The sequence below is a fragment of the Merops nubicus genome, unplaced genomic scaffold (assembly GCF_000691845.1).
Source record: "Merops nubicus isolate BGI_N331 unplaced genomic scaffold, ASM69184v1 scaffold15906, whole genome shotgun sequence".
In the NCBI taxonomy this organism is placed as follows: domain Eukaryota; kingdom Metazoa; phylum Chordata; class Aves; order Coraciiformes; family Meropidae; genus Merops; species Merops nubicus.
The window spans coordinates 1-13,516 of NW_008613080.1; the positions used below are offsets into that span (position 1 = coordinate 1).

Sequence of the window (13,516 nt, forward strand, 5' to 3'; positions counted from 1 at the left end):
CTCTCTCTCTCTCTCCCTTGTCACCTCTGTGTGTCTTTGTCTGTGCACAGTGTGTTTTTACTGTCACAAAGGCACATTTTCAGAGCCCTCCTCCTGTGGTGACGGACACCCTGAAGGTCCCAGTGATGGGACTGGCCTTTTCACATCAAGTGAGTTGTCAATAGAATGTGCTGTACGTGGCCAGGGGTGGTTGTAGCGTGACAGAACAAGTGCAGCAAAGCCCAATTTTGACCATGTGGAGCATGTGTTGTGCATGGGAAAGGTTGGTGAACCCAAAATGGACCAGGCACATGATTGAGACTGGCTGCTTAAATGCTTTGGCTCATGAAGGTCTCCCAAAGACTGGACAAGCACCTCTAAATAAACAACAGCTACTGGAAGGCTTGTTAGTGGAAGACAGCAGCAGTGAGGCACAGTGCTGAGTGTTCTAACAGCCAGTGTCCCCAGACCCTGCACAGTTGATAGTGCTGCATTTGGCTTAACTAGCCTCGTGCAAGTGAGAGTGCTGTTCATCATTCAGACCTCTAAATTATGTCACACAGAGCTCTGACAGAGGTATTCCTCTTGAGGTCAAGCAAGCTAAAACAGGAGAGGTTTTAATTTGACTAGCTAGATGTCTGCCTGGGGTGTGTGAGGAACTCCTCCTGAGTTTCCCTGCTTCCAGCACCTCATTCCTAAAGCAATCTCCCAAGGTTTAGCTTCCCAGATCTCTCTGTCTAGCACACTTATGGGACTCTGTGTCCTTTGGCTGAAGCTATTTGAACAGGCCTTGAAGATCAGCTGGTTTCACGTGCCCTGGGAACGGGTTCAAACAGTTGACAATGCAATTGCTTTGGGGAAAAAATAGTAAATATTAGCTTTTTAAGTTGCTGATGGCATTCATGCTTTTTCCAGTATGTGGAAGAGGCCTGTAGAGCAGAGCTTCCCTGGGGCTGGATGTCAGTCACACCTTGCACAGCCTCCTCCTGTGCATGTAGGAAACCAGTCCTGTTTTCCTGTCAGGGCCCAGACTTAGTCCCCTGCAGTAAGAACTTTTCAGAGTAATAACCTTCATTGCCAACTCCAGTGAAACTCTAGCATCCTTCTGCCAGCCTGAAATGCTGTGCCTCTGACTTCTCCTGTTCCTTCTTTGGTGAACAGTGATTATTCAGAGCGTGGGGCATTCCCCTTCCCCTCCTCTCTCCTTTCCCTTTGCCCTCCTTGTTTTTTTCTCTTCTTTCTCAGCTTTCCAGCTCTCGTCTTTCCTATCAGCCTGCTGCCCTGGGAGTTGGCTCAGCTGACATGGGGTATCCTGTGCTCTTTGCTGGTGGCTTGAATGCTGCACACCCACACCAGGTACTTGTAGAGGGTAGAACAAGCAGGGCTGGTATTGCAACCATTTGTTTTGCTTGTACCTCTGAGGAAGGCCTTGAAGTTAGTGCATGCATTGGTGTCCTGTCTGTCAGGAAGAGTGTAAGGTAAACAGAGAGAGGGCAGAGCCTGGTGTCCTGTCTGTCAGGAAGGAGAAGAGTGTAAGGTAAACAGAGAGAGGGCAGAGCTTGCACAGGAGCTGGGAACTGGCTCCTCAGCATCCCTGACTTTACTGGGATAGGGGTCACATGGAAAAAGACACCAAGAGACCAGGCATCAGACCTATTTACCTGCACCAGCAGGTCACTGATTCCACACTGTGGCTGTCTTACAGAGCTGCTCCCCCTGTAGCTGTCTGAGCACAGCCCAGACATAGGACACACTGACAGCCCGTGTTGGCATATTTGCATCCATCCATCCCACAGAGAAGCAAAGGTGCCAGGAGTCCTTTAGTGAATACAAGAGTATTTCAGTTGGAAGGGACCTACAGTCCAGTCTAGTCCAGCTGCCTGACCTTGTACTTGACATGTCTCTCAGCCTCACAGAGGCTAGAGCCCAGGCATTTATTCTCAAAGCCCCACAACTTAGGGTCAGTATGATGGAATCTGCTCTAGGCTGCACTGATTTTGAGATCTCTGACTTTTTGACTGCTTCTTTCCATCTCAGTTGATTGGCCCAGGCAAAGAGGGGGGAGTTCCCCCAATTCCTAGCCAGCCAGCACATGGCACTCAAGCTGACCAAGAGAGGATGTGCACCCCACTGGATGGAGTCCACTACCCAGCAGCTACTCCTTCTAGTAGGTATGTTGGATTTAGATGGTCCACCACTTGTGCTAGCCCATTTATAATCCCATTAAGATAAAATGCTTTGTTTCCCTCTTTTTATCTATTGTTTGTAATATAACTATTGTCTTTCCATCCCCCAAAACTTCTCTTATGTCAACTTTGTTAGCAATTTTATCTTTTAAAAGTCTCTACTGTTTTTACTGACTGTAAAACAAGATGAAGGAAGTTCAGAAGCAAGCCTTAAATTCTCCAGAGACTTCATGTGAATTGTTAACCAAAGCCAGTTGTAGTTACCACAGATCTCTTCACTATTTAATTAAGAAACTTTGGGCACAAAGTGACTTAAAAGGAAACAATGCAACCTAAAACTCCTAGATCATCACCTTCTCAGCTAATTAAATCCTTTTCTTTGGTCGCCATATTTATTTCTTGTGAAGCCTCTTTTGGAGTCACACAGTTCTGAGTCAAGTACCTTAAGCAGAGATTTTGCTATGAGGAAACCAAAAATTCTAGTTGCACTGGCATTTTCCTGGGTGTGCTGTCTAAGTAGTCCTCTGGTTACAAGACTCAACTGTTTTGTTTACTTTTGTTCAATGTTCTGAATACTTGTGGTAGGAAAAAAAAGTCATAGAAATAACTAATAGCCATGCAGGGAATTAATCATAGTGGCAGTGGCTGTTGTGATGCTGCTGCTGTAACCTGACTGACAGGTACAATTCTAGTCCTTGCCCCCACCTCCTGCCAGATCTGTGAGCACTATATTACTGAAAAAATAATAGTGATGAACAGGAATTGCTCTGAACAGGCACATTTTGAAGTTAAAAGTTCACCTCCAAAATGAAAATCCTCTTTCTGTTGGCAGGAGCTTTTCAGCTAAATAGTTTTCATCCATGTTTAAACAAAAATCTGATTCCCCCAATGTCCTGCTCCCCTTTTGTGCTTGTAACTAAGGAGGAAGGTGTGGGACAAGGACAGAGGTTTCTGTTGTCTTTCCTCCAATATGAGGAATAAACCCAGAAGAATGAAGGAGTCTGGTAAAGTGTGTGGTTTGTGTGTATAGTCACTGATGAGTCTGTTTTCCTCCCCCAGTGAGGACACAGAAACAGTATCCAACAGCAGTGAAGGGAAGTGTGGCTCCCCACATGACCTTCTGGAGACCATCTTTATCAGGAAGGTGGGAGCTTTTGTCAACAAACCCATTAACCAGGTAACCAGCAGCAGATCTTCTTGGAGGGCACCATCATCCTCTGCTTCTCCTTTCTCTTCCTACACAGAGAATCAGAAAGCATCCCAATGCCAGGGCAACCCTGGATACTGAGAGAGCAATTTCCTGCCTGCTGCATTTCCTTACTAGGTCTTGTCATAGGCTTGTCTTTCATAAAATCCCATTGGGATGTGACAGCCATTGAATTTCCCCATTTTCCCAGCACCCTATTTGAATATGGAAGGCTTGCCACTCCTCTTGGGTCTCACAGTGACCTGCCTTGCTATCAAGCCTCCCTTCCTTGAAGGGACATGAGGCAGACCAGTTCCTCACTAATGAGCAAGCACTGAAGCTGAGCTAGGGCAGCTTAGAGACCTGCCCAATCCCTAGGGCTGCTCTTCTAGGCCTTTTGGGTGGACCAAGGGGAGTTGTTTGAGTTGGCAGCAGTTTGTTAACCCTTGCCTGTATTATACAAGATGGATGTAAGCAATCCCACCTCAGGGTATGTATCTGCATTAGGTCAGCTGAGTGCAATCTCTATTTTATGCCTTTTAAATGAGGTTGTCAGCCTCCTGGCCTTTAACTGCTGCTGGAATTTTTAGCAGGCCTGACAGAGACTTTCAGTATCCTTTTCTGTGCTGTGTAAGCAGAGCATCTTAGTGAAATTCTGTTTGCTGAATCTCCTTAGGTGACCATGGCCAACTTAGACATTCCTTTTGCCATGTTTGCTCCCAAGAATGTTGAGCTGGAAGATAACGACCCCATGGTAAGCCTCTCCTGGAGGTATAATATGTCTCTTCCCAGCATCCCTTATGCCACATCCATGCTATTCCCTACCTTGAATACACTCTTTTTTTGAGCACAGAATTAGTTGTGCAGATTTGTTGGGTTTCATGAAGTCTCCTGTGTTGAGCCTTGGGCTCTGCAGACAAGCCAGTAACAGTGTGTGTTTGCTGTCCCTGCTGTAGCATGTGCTTATTGTCCAACATCCTGACTGCCCCTGGATGTGGCCATGAGGTCAGTGCTCACTGTCTTTGATTCCTTGGGCAGGTTAATCCTCCTGACTCCCCAGAGACTGACTCTCCTCTGCAGGGCAGCTTACACTCGGAGGGCTCCAGCGGCAGCAGCACAGGCAACACCCACGATGACTTTGTTATGATTGACTTTGTAAGTGCCTTATCACTGCTCTCCCCTAAAATCTGCAGCTGAGGTGGCCTTCAGGTGCTGGGACAACCACAAATGATCTGAGTCCTTTTCAGAGGGGCTGGGATAGACCCCTGAATCACAGTTCTGACCTAGAGCGTGGCAGTCCCCAAACTGCAAAGACACTGATAGGCTTGGAACCAACAGCTACAAGTGAAATACTCTTTCAGTTTCCTATCAACGTGTGGGTTTGGCATCCTCTCTGTAATGCCTAAAGCAGCCAGATTCCAAGGACATGCTCCCTTCCAAGTGCTCGGGCAAGCACAGATCTTGGCTGTCCTTCAGTTATTTCATTTGCATTATTGCAGCAACAGTTGTGATGCCAAGGTGTTAACTGAAAGCAGATAATGACTTGACCTGAAATGATGACAAAAGGGAAGCCAATGCCTCTGAAAAGGAATTAACAGAGGTCTCTTTGATTCTAGAAACCAGCATTTTCAAAAGATGACATTCTTCCAATGGACCTGGGGACGTTTTACCGGGAGTTTCAGAACCCCCCTCAGCTCAGCAGCCTCTCCATTGACATTGGAGCACAGTCTATGGCAGAGGATTTGGTATGGAACCCTGACATTTCTATCTGTAGTCATCACATGTACTTTTATAATGCTCTCTCTATTCCTAGCTTGAAAAAAGTCACATATTTTCATAGAATACTTTGGGTTGGAAGGGACCTTTAAAGGTCATCTAGCCCAGCTCCCCTGCAGTGAGCAGGGACAGCTTTAACTAGAGGAGGTTGCTCAGAGCCCTGGCCAACCTGACCCTGAATATTTCCAGGGATGGGGCATCAACCATCTCTCTGTCTCACCACCTTCAGTGTAAAAAAACTTCTTCCTTATATCTAGTCTAAATCTCCTCTTTTAGTTTCAAACCATCACCCCTTGTTCTGTCACAACAGGCCCTGCTACAAAGATCATCCCCATCTTTCTTATAGACCCCTTTAGGTATTGAAAGGCCACAATAAGGTGTCACCAGAGCCACCTTTTCTCCAGGCTGAAAAAGCCCAACTGTCTCAGCCATTCCTCACAGCAGAGCTGTTCCAGCCCTCTGATTGTTTTTCAGCCCTCCTCTAGACCCACTGCAACAGGTCCATGTCTTTCCTGTGCTCAGAGGACAGACCCTGCCCAAAGCAAGCCCCACACTAAAATGTTCCAGGAAAATGCAGATTTGTTTGTGGCAACCTGAGCCTCCAAAAGAGGCATTTACCTTTGAGCTGAAACCTGCTGCCACACGCTTGCTGTGACTGTCACTGAAACACTGTCCCAAAACCAATCCAGTCTGGTGGCAAACTGAGCTTGATCTTGCAGCCTGAGCAGCAGAGATGAAATCCTTGTGTGGGTGGCTGGGGAAAAGGAATGCCCCAGGCTGAGAGCTGCCAGTGCCTGCAGGAAGGCAGCGAGGGGAGCAGGTGACTGTGCTGCAGAGGGTGGCAGGAATTGCACAAGGGGAGGCCCCAGTGCACCTGCTGTTCCTGCAGAGCAAACATGCTCTGGGCAGGGTGCCCTTCTCAGGGTCACTCCCCGGAGGCTGCCAGAGGAATTGGTTTTGTGCCCATGGGGAGGGTACCCCAGAGAGGTGGAGAGGGGTTGTGTGACTCAGGGATGGGATTTTTACCTTGGAGTGTGGTGTTTAAAGCTTCCTGCTCTGAATGAGCCCTGATCTGCACCTTTCTTTACCCTTCCAGGACTCATTACCAGAGAAGCTGGCAGTCCACGAGAAAAATGTCAAAGAGTTTGATGCCTTTGTGGAAACCTTGCAGTGAAGCCATTTTCCAGTTTTGCTGCAGCAGTTCTTCCTTCTCAAGGCATCCTGGAGAATGACATCAACGAGTCTGTCTACCACCCCTGCTCTGCCTTGTGTCTCACTTTGACTAGTTCCTTCCATCCAGTGAGCTTTCCTTGGTTGCTCTCTTCAACAGCAGATACAGTTCATCTTCTGATTTTCCTCAGCTATACCACAACATAGTTCTGGACTTTTTTCCCCTGCTCACAGTGAGGTTTGAATTTAAGACTTCAGCAGGGATACAGGAAGTCAAACTCCAACATATGAAACTATTTTCTCTTCAATCTCTGTTCTGTGTGGAGGGGCTTTGTGAGAAGCTGCCATATGCTTCCTCCAGAGGTCCTATGGTGTGAGTTCCCTAGGTGTAGCTTCTTGCTAACAGACTTTCTCCTCCAGTCTCTGATCCTGTTAGAGCATAGAAGGTTTTGGCTCATTTCCAGGGTCTGTGACTTCAGCAGATTCAATAATTCTAAGTCCAGAACCTCCATTCCACAGAACGGGGCATTTCATCCTGACTTCACTGGGAGTGCCTGGAGCCTGGGGAGAGACATCAGCTTTTTGGGACCTGTGTAATGCAAGTTAGCTTGGGTTTCCTGCTGCTGAGGAACTGGGGCTCTACAGACATGCTTTGTGTGAGGCCTTCTGCTGCTCTGGCTGATAAGGAGGAGTGAAACCACAGGAGTGCTTTCCACATTTCCTTGCTGAGTGTGCTGCCACTCAGCCATGCTGAGTTCACCAGGGTTGACTCCTGGCAAACCTGCACGTGATGATGCTGAATTCATAGGCTCTGCTTCCAAAATGTAACTGTAAATACTAGGAATCCTATTTCTTTAGGGTTATGTAACTAGGAGTCTTAGCCCAAGATTTTTTTTTTTTCCCCCCTCTAACCCTTGCAAACCTTCCTGCTTTATGGTTAATAGATGATCTTGAGAATCAAGAAATATTTATTGCTTTTAAAGAAACCTATATTTAAAAGATGTTCAGTTTTTCATGGAGTTAGTGCAGGTCATTCTGCCCTGGATCACTGCAGACAGCAAGTGTGCCATGGAACCTTGGCCAGTGAGACTGGTCTCTCTTTGCAGAAAAATATCCAAGATATTTATTTTCTAAGACTTCATTATTCTAATCTAATACTCTTGTTTTGGGGACTATGTGTCCATTACATCCAATCAGGGCCCACTGATAGAATGAAATGCACACATCAGTGTTGTGGGGTGGCAGGGACATGGTAAAAAGCTGCATTCTGATAGGCACAAATGAATTTGCAGTGTTCTCCAGCCATTCAGAAAGCAGCTTCTTTCAAGAAGCACATTCTGGGGGAGCTTATGGTACTTTTTAATCAGCCAGCTTTTGATGAGCTGAAATTCTATTTTTGTAATGATCTGGCTATCAGCAGTGTGACTGTGGCTGATTTGGCTGCTGCATCTTTGCCCAACATAAGGATGGGAGGAGAAACAGTGACACTAAAACAGAAATAAGGTAGGTCTTGTGGCTCTATCTCCTCCTCCCACATGACTAGAGTGAGGAACTGCAAGACCTCTGACTGTTCTAAAATGTTTTTTTCTTGGTTTTTTTTCCCTTCTTTCTCCAGAAGTGGGGTTGTTCCCTTAGAAAGGCTGAGTAACCAGCCTTCTAGGTAGTGCCCTGTGGCACCTTCTTCAGCTTAGCTGCATTTTTAATTGAAAGACAGGGCTAGTAGCTCATGGGGCAACCCCACCTCCTCTCTAGAACACTATTTCTGTGCCAGTGCTAGAGCAAGGAACCCAGTTCAAATGGAGCAACACAATGCTTTGAACTTACTTGACTAGCTTGTTTCCTGAGCCATGTGTTCAGTGGGAGGCTACAGAAGCCCTAAAACCCTAGGTAAGAGATTTATTGAAGGCAAGCTACCCACCAGAACCTTTTTAGCTTACTCAACAGCTCACACAGAAATGGTTTAGTCCTTGCAAAGCAAGATGCACAGACATTTAAGAAAGCTTCCAAGATAAACAACTCACAAGAGGGCTTCAGTTATATGGGCTTTACAAATACTTGATTCCCCCAGCCAGAGCCACCTTGTTTTACAGGTGGAAAGGGGTGCAGGAATACAGGGAATGAACAGATCAGCTGGCTCACCTCTGCTTAGGAAGCTGGTCTCTGCCACCCTGTAGAAAGTAGCTCACAGATAGGTGGTTGCAGGTCTTACACAGGCTCTGCTTGGGAGGGTGACAGGATCTGGGCTCCAGAGCAGCAGGGATGGGGTGAAGTGCTGGTTCCCACTCTTCATGGAGGTGAGTAGACTAGGCTGACCTTCATCTAGCTGCTGCTGCTGTCCTCTTCTCAGTGACAAGCTGCTGAGCTGGCAGAGAAGATGCCATGCCTGCTAATCCTGTCCAGACAGTCCCCTCAGCCAAATACTTGTGCTGATTTGTTGATGCAGTTCCCCAACATGGCTACAGCTCCCACATCTCCTAAGGCAGAACACACGTGGGGTTTTTTTCTTCTTCAAAAGGCTGGAAATTTGCCTATAGAAGCTGCTAGTGTTGAGCTGGACGGTCACAGCAATAAAGAGACTTGAGGGCTGAGTTATGTGCCTCTTTTTTGGACATTCCTGTTTCAACACATGGTTGCTGCATCTAGGCTCTGAGTTCCTTGATCCCTGCACAGATGCTCTGCTTCAGGAAAGCTCTGGCTGCTGCTGTGGCCTGCCACAGATGGTGTTATGAAGGCTGTTGATTTTAGCAGCTGTCTGCTCAACTCTGTTAAGGACAGTAGGTACGTAGCTGCTGATTTACAGATACTTTGGGTGAAGGGGAAGGCTCCTAAATTGTAATGTTTTGGAAATAGTCTCCACTGTACTTCAAATATTCAAAGAATTTCCAATAAAACTTTTATGTAAGCAACCCTTGGTGCGTTTCTCAGTGTGTACTGAGAGGTCTGGGACAGTCCCAACCTCTCCCTCTTTCTCCAGGATGGTCAGAGAGTGCAGGATGGAGCAGATTCCTACCTCCAACAGAGAGTCAAATGCACTGGTGTGCTACAGTTTGGAGTAGTCAGCAGGGATCCTGGTGAGACCACCCTCCTGGGAGAAGGATAATGAGGAGGAGAGAGCAGGGGCCTGGCTGGCCCCAAATGCAGGCATGGGGAACAAGGGGATGTGTTATCCTAGCTGAAATACTAACTTGTCTCCAAAAGAAAGGGTTAGGAAAAGGAAAAAAACCAAAACCCCCCCAAAAACCAAAACACCAGCAGAATTCCCATGGCATTATGTGCTTAAATGGAGCATGGGAATGTTGTGCTCTGATCCAAGAGCTAGAAGAGATGAGTAAGATGTGGAACAAACGAGTGTGGGTATCCCAGCAGCAAGAAATGCTGGTGGAAGAGCACACTGCTGGCAGCAGGGGGTTCCTGCCTGTCTGATGAGCAATACTAGCTTTAAGCTGGGTTAAAGTTAACCCTGTATAACACACGATCACATGTGAGGTGTTAACACCTCCCCATTAAAGGAAAGATGGTAAAAATCTATTAAATAAAAAAATGTAACAACTGTGGATTTAAGCTGCAGTCTAAAGGGTGTCTGGTGATTATGAAGAAGAGACAGTGGATAAAAGGGCAGGAATGGGAAAAAAAATAGCTAAAATGACTGCATATTTTGGAAGCTTCTACAAAGGGAAATACTCCAGCTTGGGGAACAAGGATAACTATTAAAAGCAATTCTTCATTACTCCTATCTTCAGGAGGTAACAGTGAACAAATGCACAGATACTGATCTCCCTGCATGACGTGTGTGTATTTAGGAGCAGCATTTCCTGCACTTACCCAGGCCACTGTGCAGGGTGGGGAGAGATGAGAGCAGACATTGCCCCAAAACAGCCTCAGCAGCAGCAGGTCATGGGCACAGCCCAGTGATGGACCTGCTGCTGCACTCACAGGAAGATGGAGGCTGCTGGATAATCAGCAGGTAAACAAATTAATAAATCAGACTACAAGGCCTAGATACTGAGTGTTACCTGTGAGCAGATGCCAGAAATACCTCAGTACCCACTGGTGGGGTCACTTGTTGCTACACTTGTATTACTAATTGTAGTGCTCACCTTGCCTGAGTCCCTCTAAGAGCCAAAAAACTTAATGGTGTACCCAGCAAATGAGTGTCTGCAGGAAAAGGGCATGTCCTGGGCATGGCCAGGGTAGGGTTAATGTTCACAAGGGGCCAGAGTGGGATAAACAACCCAACCAGCCCGTGGGATATTCAATCCCACACTGACATCATGCCTGCTATATAAGGCAGCACCTGTGTTCAGCCTGTGGCTTCAGCATGTGGCTGGAGCACAGACAGCACATCCTGAGTGCTGGTTTCTAGCCCTTGCTTTACACATTATTACATTAGAATAGTATTATTACTGTTGTCTCTCCTCTGTGTTGCTGTTAAACTGTCCTTCTCCCAAGCCACAGGGTTTCACCTTTTTCTCCTGATTGACATTCCCATCCCCTGGGGAGCAGCTGCAGTGTTCAGTTGCCAGCTGAGGTTAAGCCACAACAGCTAGTTAACCAGCTGTAGGTGGATGTGAGGGTGCAGTGTAGTGGCCCACCCCAAAGCCACTGGAGTTACCAAATCCCATAAGCTGAGATGAGAAGGTGCAGGGCTCTGCTGCCCCTATCACCTGGCTGCAAGACCAACCCAGCCAGCCAAACCTACCCAGCCCTGCTCAGGGAAGAGCCACACTGCAATGCTTCACCTTGGATTGAATTCTGCTCCTGCACACGAGTCTTTCTTACCCCAGGAGCTCACACAGGAAGCACTCTCCTGCCTCTCTGCATGGTTTTGGGTTGGCAGCAGTGCCAGCCTTAGTTCTGCTCCTTGCAGAGGTGCCCCAGTGGCTTCGACTCCACGGACGCTCCTGGATCTGGGATTATATTTTGATTTTTATTGAAATACAAAAAAAAAAAAAAAAGTGCAAACTGTGAAATATACCATGGGTGCAGAGGAGAAGGAAATAAACAAAGTGAACTGTGAAAAACTCACCCCTGCACCTGATGAACAGCAACAGAAAGGAAGGCAGGGAACGCCGGCAACAGAAGCAAAGCCAACGATTCTGCACAGGAGCCCCAGGGCACAAAAGAGGAGACAGGGACCAAAAGGGTCCTCAGCTCTCCCTCCAATTAACCAACGTTGCCACAAGGCATCCAGATGGCCCCAGCCCCACCCAAAAGATGTGTCAGCACAAAGCTTGGGCCAGGGAGTGAGCAGAGGCCATTAAGAAATGAAGGGAGCAGGAGCCTGAGCAGAGGGGAAGGGTCTAGGTCCTAAAAAGCAGAGGGTTGAAGTGGAACAAGTGCCTCCACAGGGAGAAATGGCTAAGAGCTAACCTGAAAGATAAGCCAAGGAAGAGACCCTTGGGCAGCTCTACAACAAGAAAACAAAAGACCAGCACCTGAATCAGACACTGCCCCCACCTATAAGTGGCAGAGGAACCCAGCCCAGCCAGCCCCTGCCTGTGTGAGGAGGGGATTGAAGCCCCAGGCCAGTTCCTTGCACAAGTCACAGGAGGGATATTTCAATACAAGGCATTCAGGAGAGCAGGCAGCAGAAGGAAAAGCAACCCTGGATACTGTGCCTGCTCCAGGGCTCCAGCAGCTCCAGCATTGAGGAGCAGCAGAGGAAAGGGTTTATTTACACTGGGTCCCTTCCAGGACTTTCAAGCACTTTCCCACCATGAGCAGTAGCAGCACCTTCCAAATCTGCTCCCTGCAGGCACTGAACTGGAGCAGGCTTTTATCCCTGCCTGCAGGGGATGCACCAGTCTCCATTTTGCTAAAAAAAGGAAACTATTTCAAAAATTCACTAAAAAAAAAAAACCCAAACTAAAAAAAAAAACCACCCAAAAAAACCCAAACACCCGAAACCCAAGCAAAAAAAGCACCCACTGAACAAACTCCAGGATGTTTGCAGCAATCTCTGCTCTTGCCCTGGGAAAACTTCCTCTAGCAGAGACTGTAGGTGAACCAGGACCACCTCCAAAACATGACTGCTGTCAACTGTTCAGGCTGAGACAATTCACATCCTGGCCAAAAAGGGAAGACTCCTACTCTTGGAAGAGTGAGACTAAGCAGCCTTGTAGCCTTCACAGGGGAAAGCCCCCCAGGATCTCAAAGGGAACAGACCCAACCCTCTCCTAGAACAGCTCCTGCTCCAGTCTTGGCAGTGCTTGGTTTCTTGCTCACCGTGTTGGTGTGGCTCCTCCCAGCCAGCTGGCTGCACCTGCACTGCCCCACAGAGCTGCTCCTGCCCATCTCCATCCCAGAACTCAGCAAGAAGAGCCAGGTCTCTAACTCCTGCAGCAGATGCCACCTCTCCTGGTGACAGCTGGGGCACCCACCTTTGGTCAGTGTTTAAAGGCAGGCTAAAATATTATAAAAAAGCAAACTCTTAACATCCAGTAAAAATCAGTTCTGCTTGGTCCAGAAGATTTGTCCCTGTTGCTGGATACAGGAGGAAGGACTGGCCCAGGCACACAGGGCACAAGGTATAGACACAACACACCAGTGAAGTAAGGCTAGGAGCTCCCTGCAAACACCCTGCCAGGCCCAGGCAGAGGAGAAGACACCTCTTGTAGCTCAGGTAACAGGAATGCTGCAACCCAAACCCAGCAGTGATGGCCTAACAGTGTTGCAGCTGCTTTGGGAAGGTGCCAGGCCCACCCTGCTCTGAGCCTGCCTTGTGGACAACTCCACCTCTCCAGCCATGCAGGAGGGACCTGCCCAGGCTCCCACAGCAGGATGGAAGGAAGGTGTGAACCAGAGAGGAGAAGGGGCAAAGGCCCTTGGCACACAACAGCTGTTCCCTCACAGCTTTGGCACATGAGTACTCAGCACCTGGGCAGAAACTCATAGCCCAGGGCTCGTGCACTCCAGGGGGAGGGTCCCTAGAGCTCCCCTCAAGGCCACACTCTCTGTTACACCGTGCTGGGGCAAGTTCTGCTCCAAGACAATTAGCCAAGGCCAGTCAGCACAGACACACGTGCCTGGTGGAGGAGGAGAAGCCTTGTGCTGCTGCTAGAGAGAAAGGCAGTGACCCTGCTTGTGCCCAGCAGTCCAGTGCCACCAGGGCACTTGCTCCCTGCCATTCAGGCTCACCTGCTGTCCAAGGGCCCCAGCCAGCCCCCTGCCACAGCCAGCTCTGGCATCAACCTGCCCAGGCAGGCTGAAGATGCTGCTG

General features: G+C 48.1%; 1 protein-coding gene across 1 annotated transcript; it reads left to right on the forward strand.

The window, feature by feature from the left end:
- Window positions 1-50: 50 nt before the first annotated feature.
- ATG13 (autophagy related 13) lies at window positions 51-6,756 on the forward strand (the record flags this gene model as incomplete). Its single annotated transcript, XM_008941777.1, has 8 exons — window positions 51-149; window positions 1,225-1,335; window positions 2,017-2,150; window positions 3,225-3,342; window positions 4,028-4,105; window positions 4,390-4,506; window positions 4,968-5,096; window positions 6,224-6,756. Coding segments are annotated over 8 exons (864 nt in total), but the record flags the coding sequence as incomplete, so codon positions are not given.
- Window positions 6,757-13,516: the final 6,760 nt, after the last annotated feature.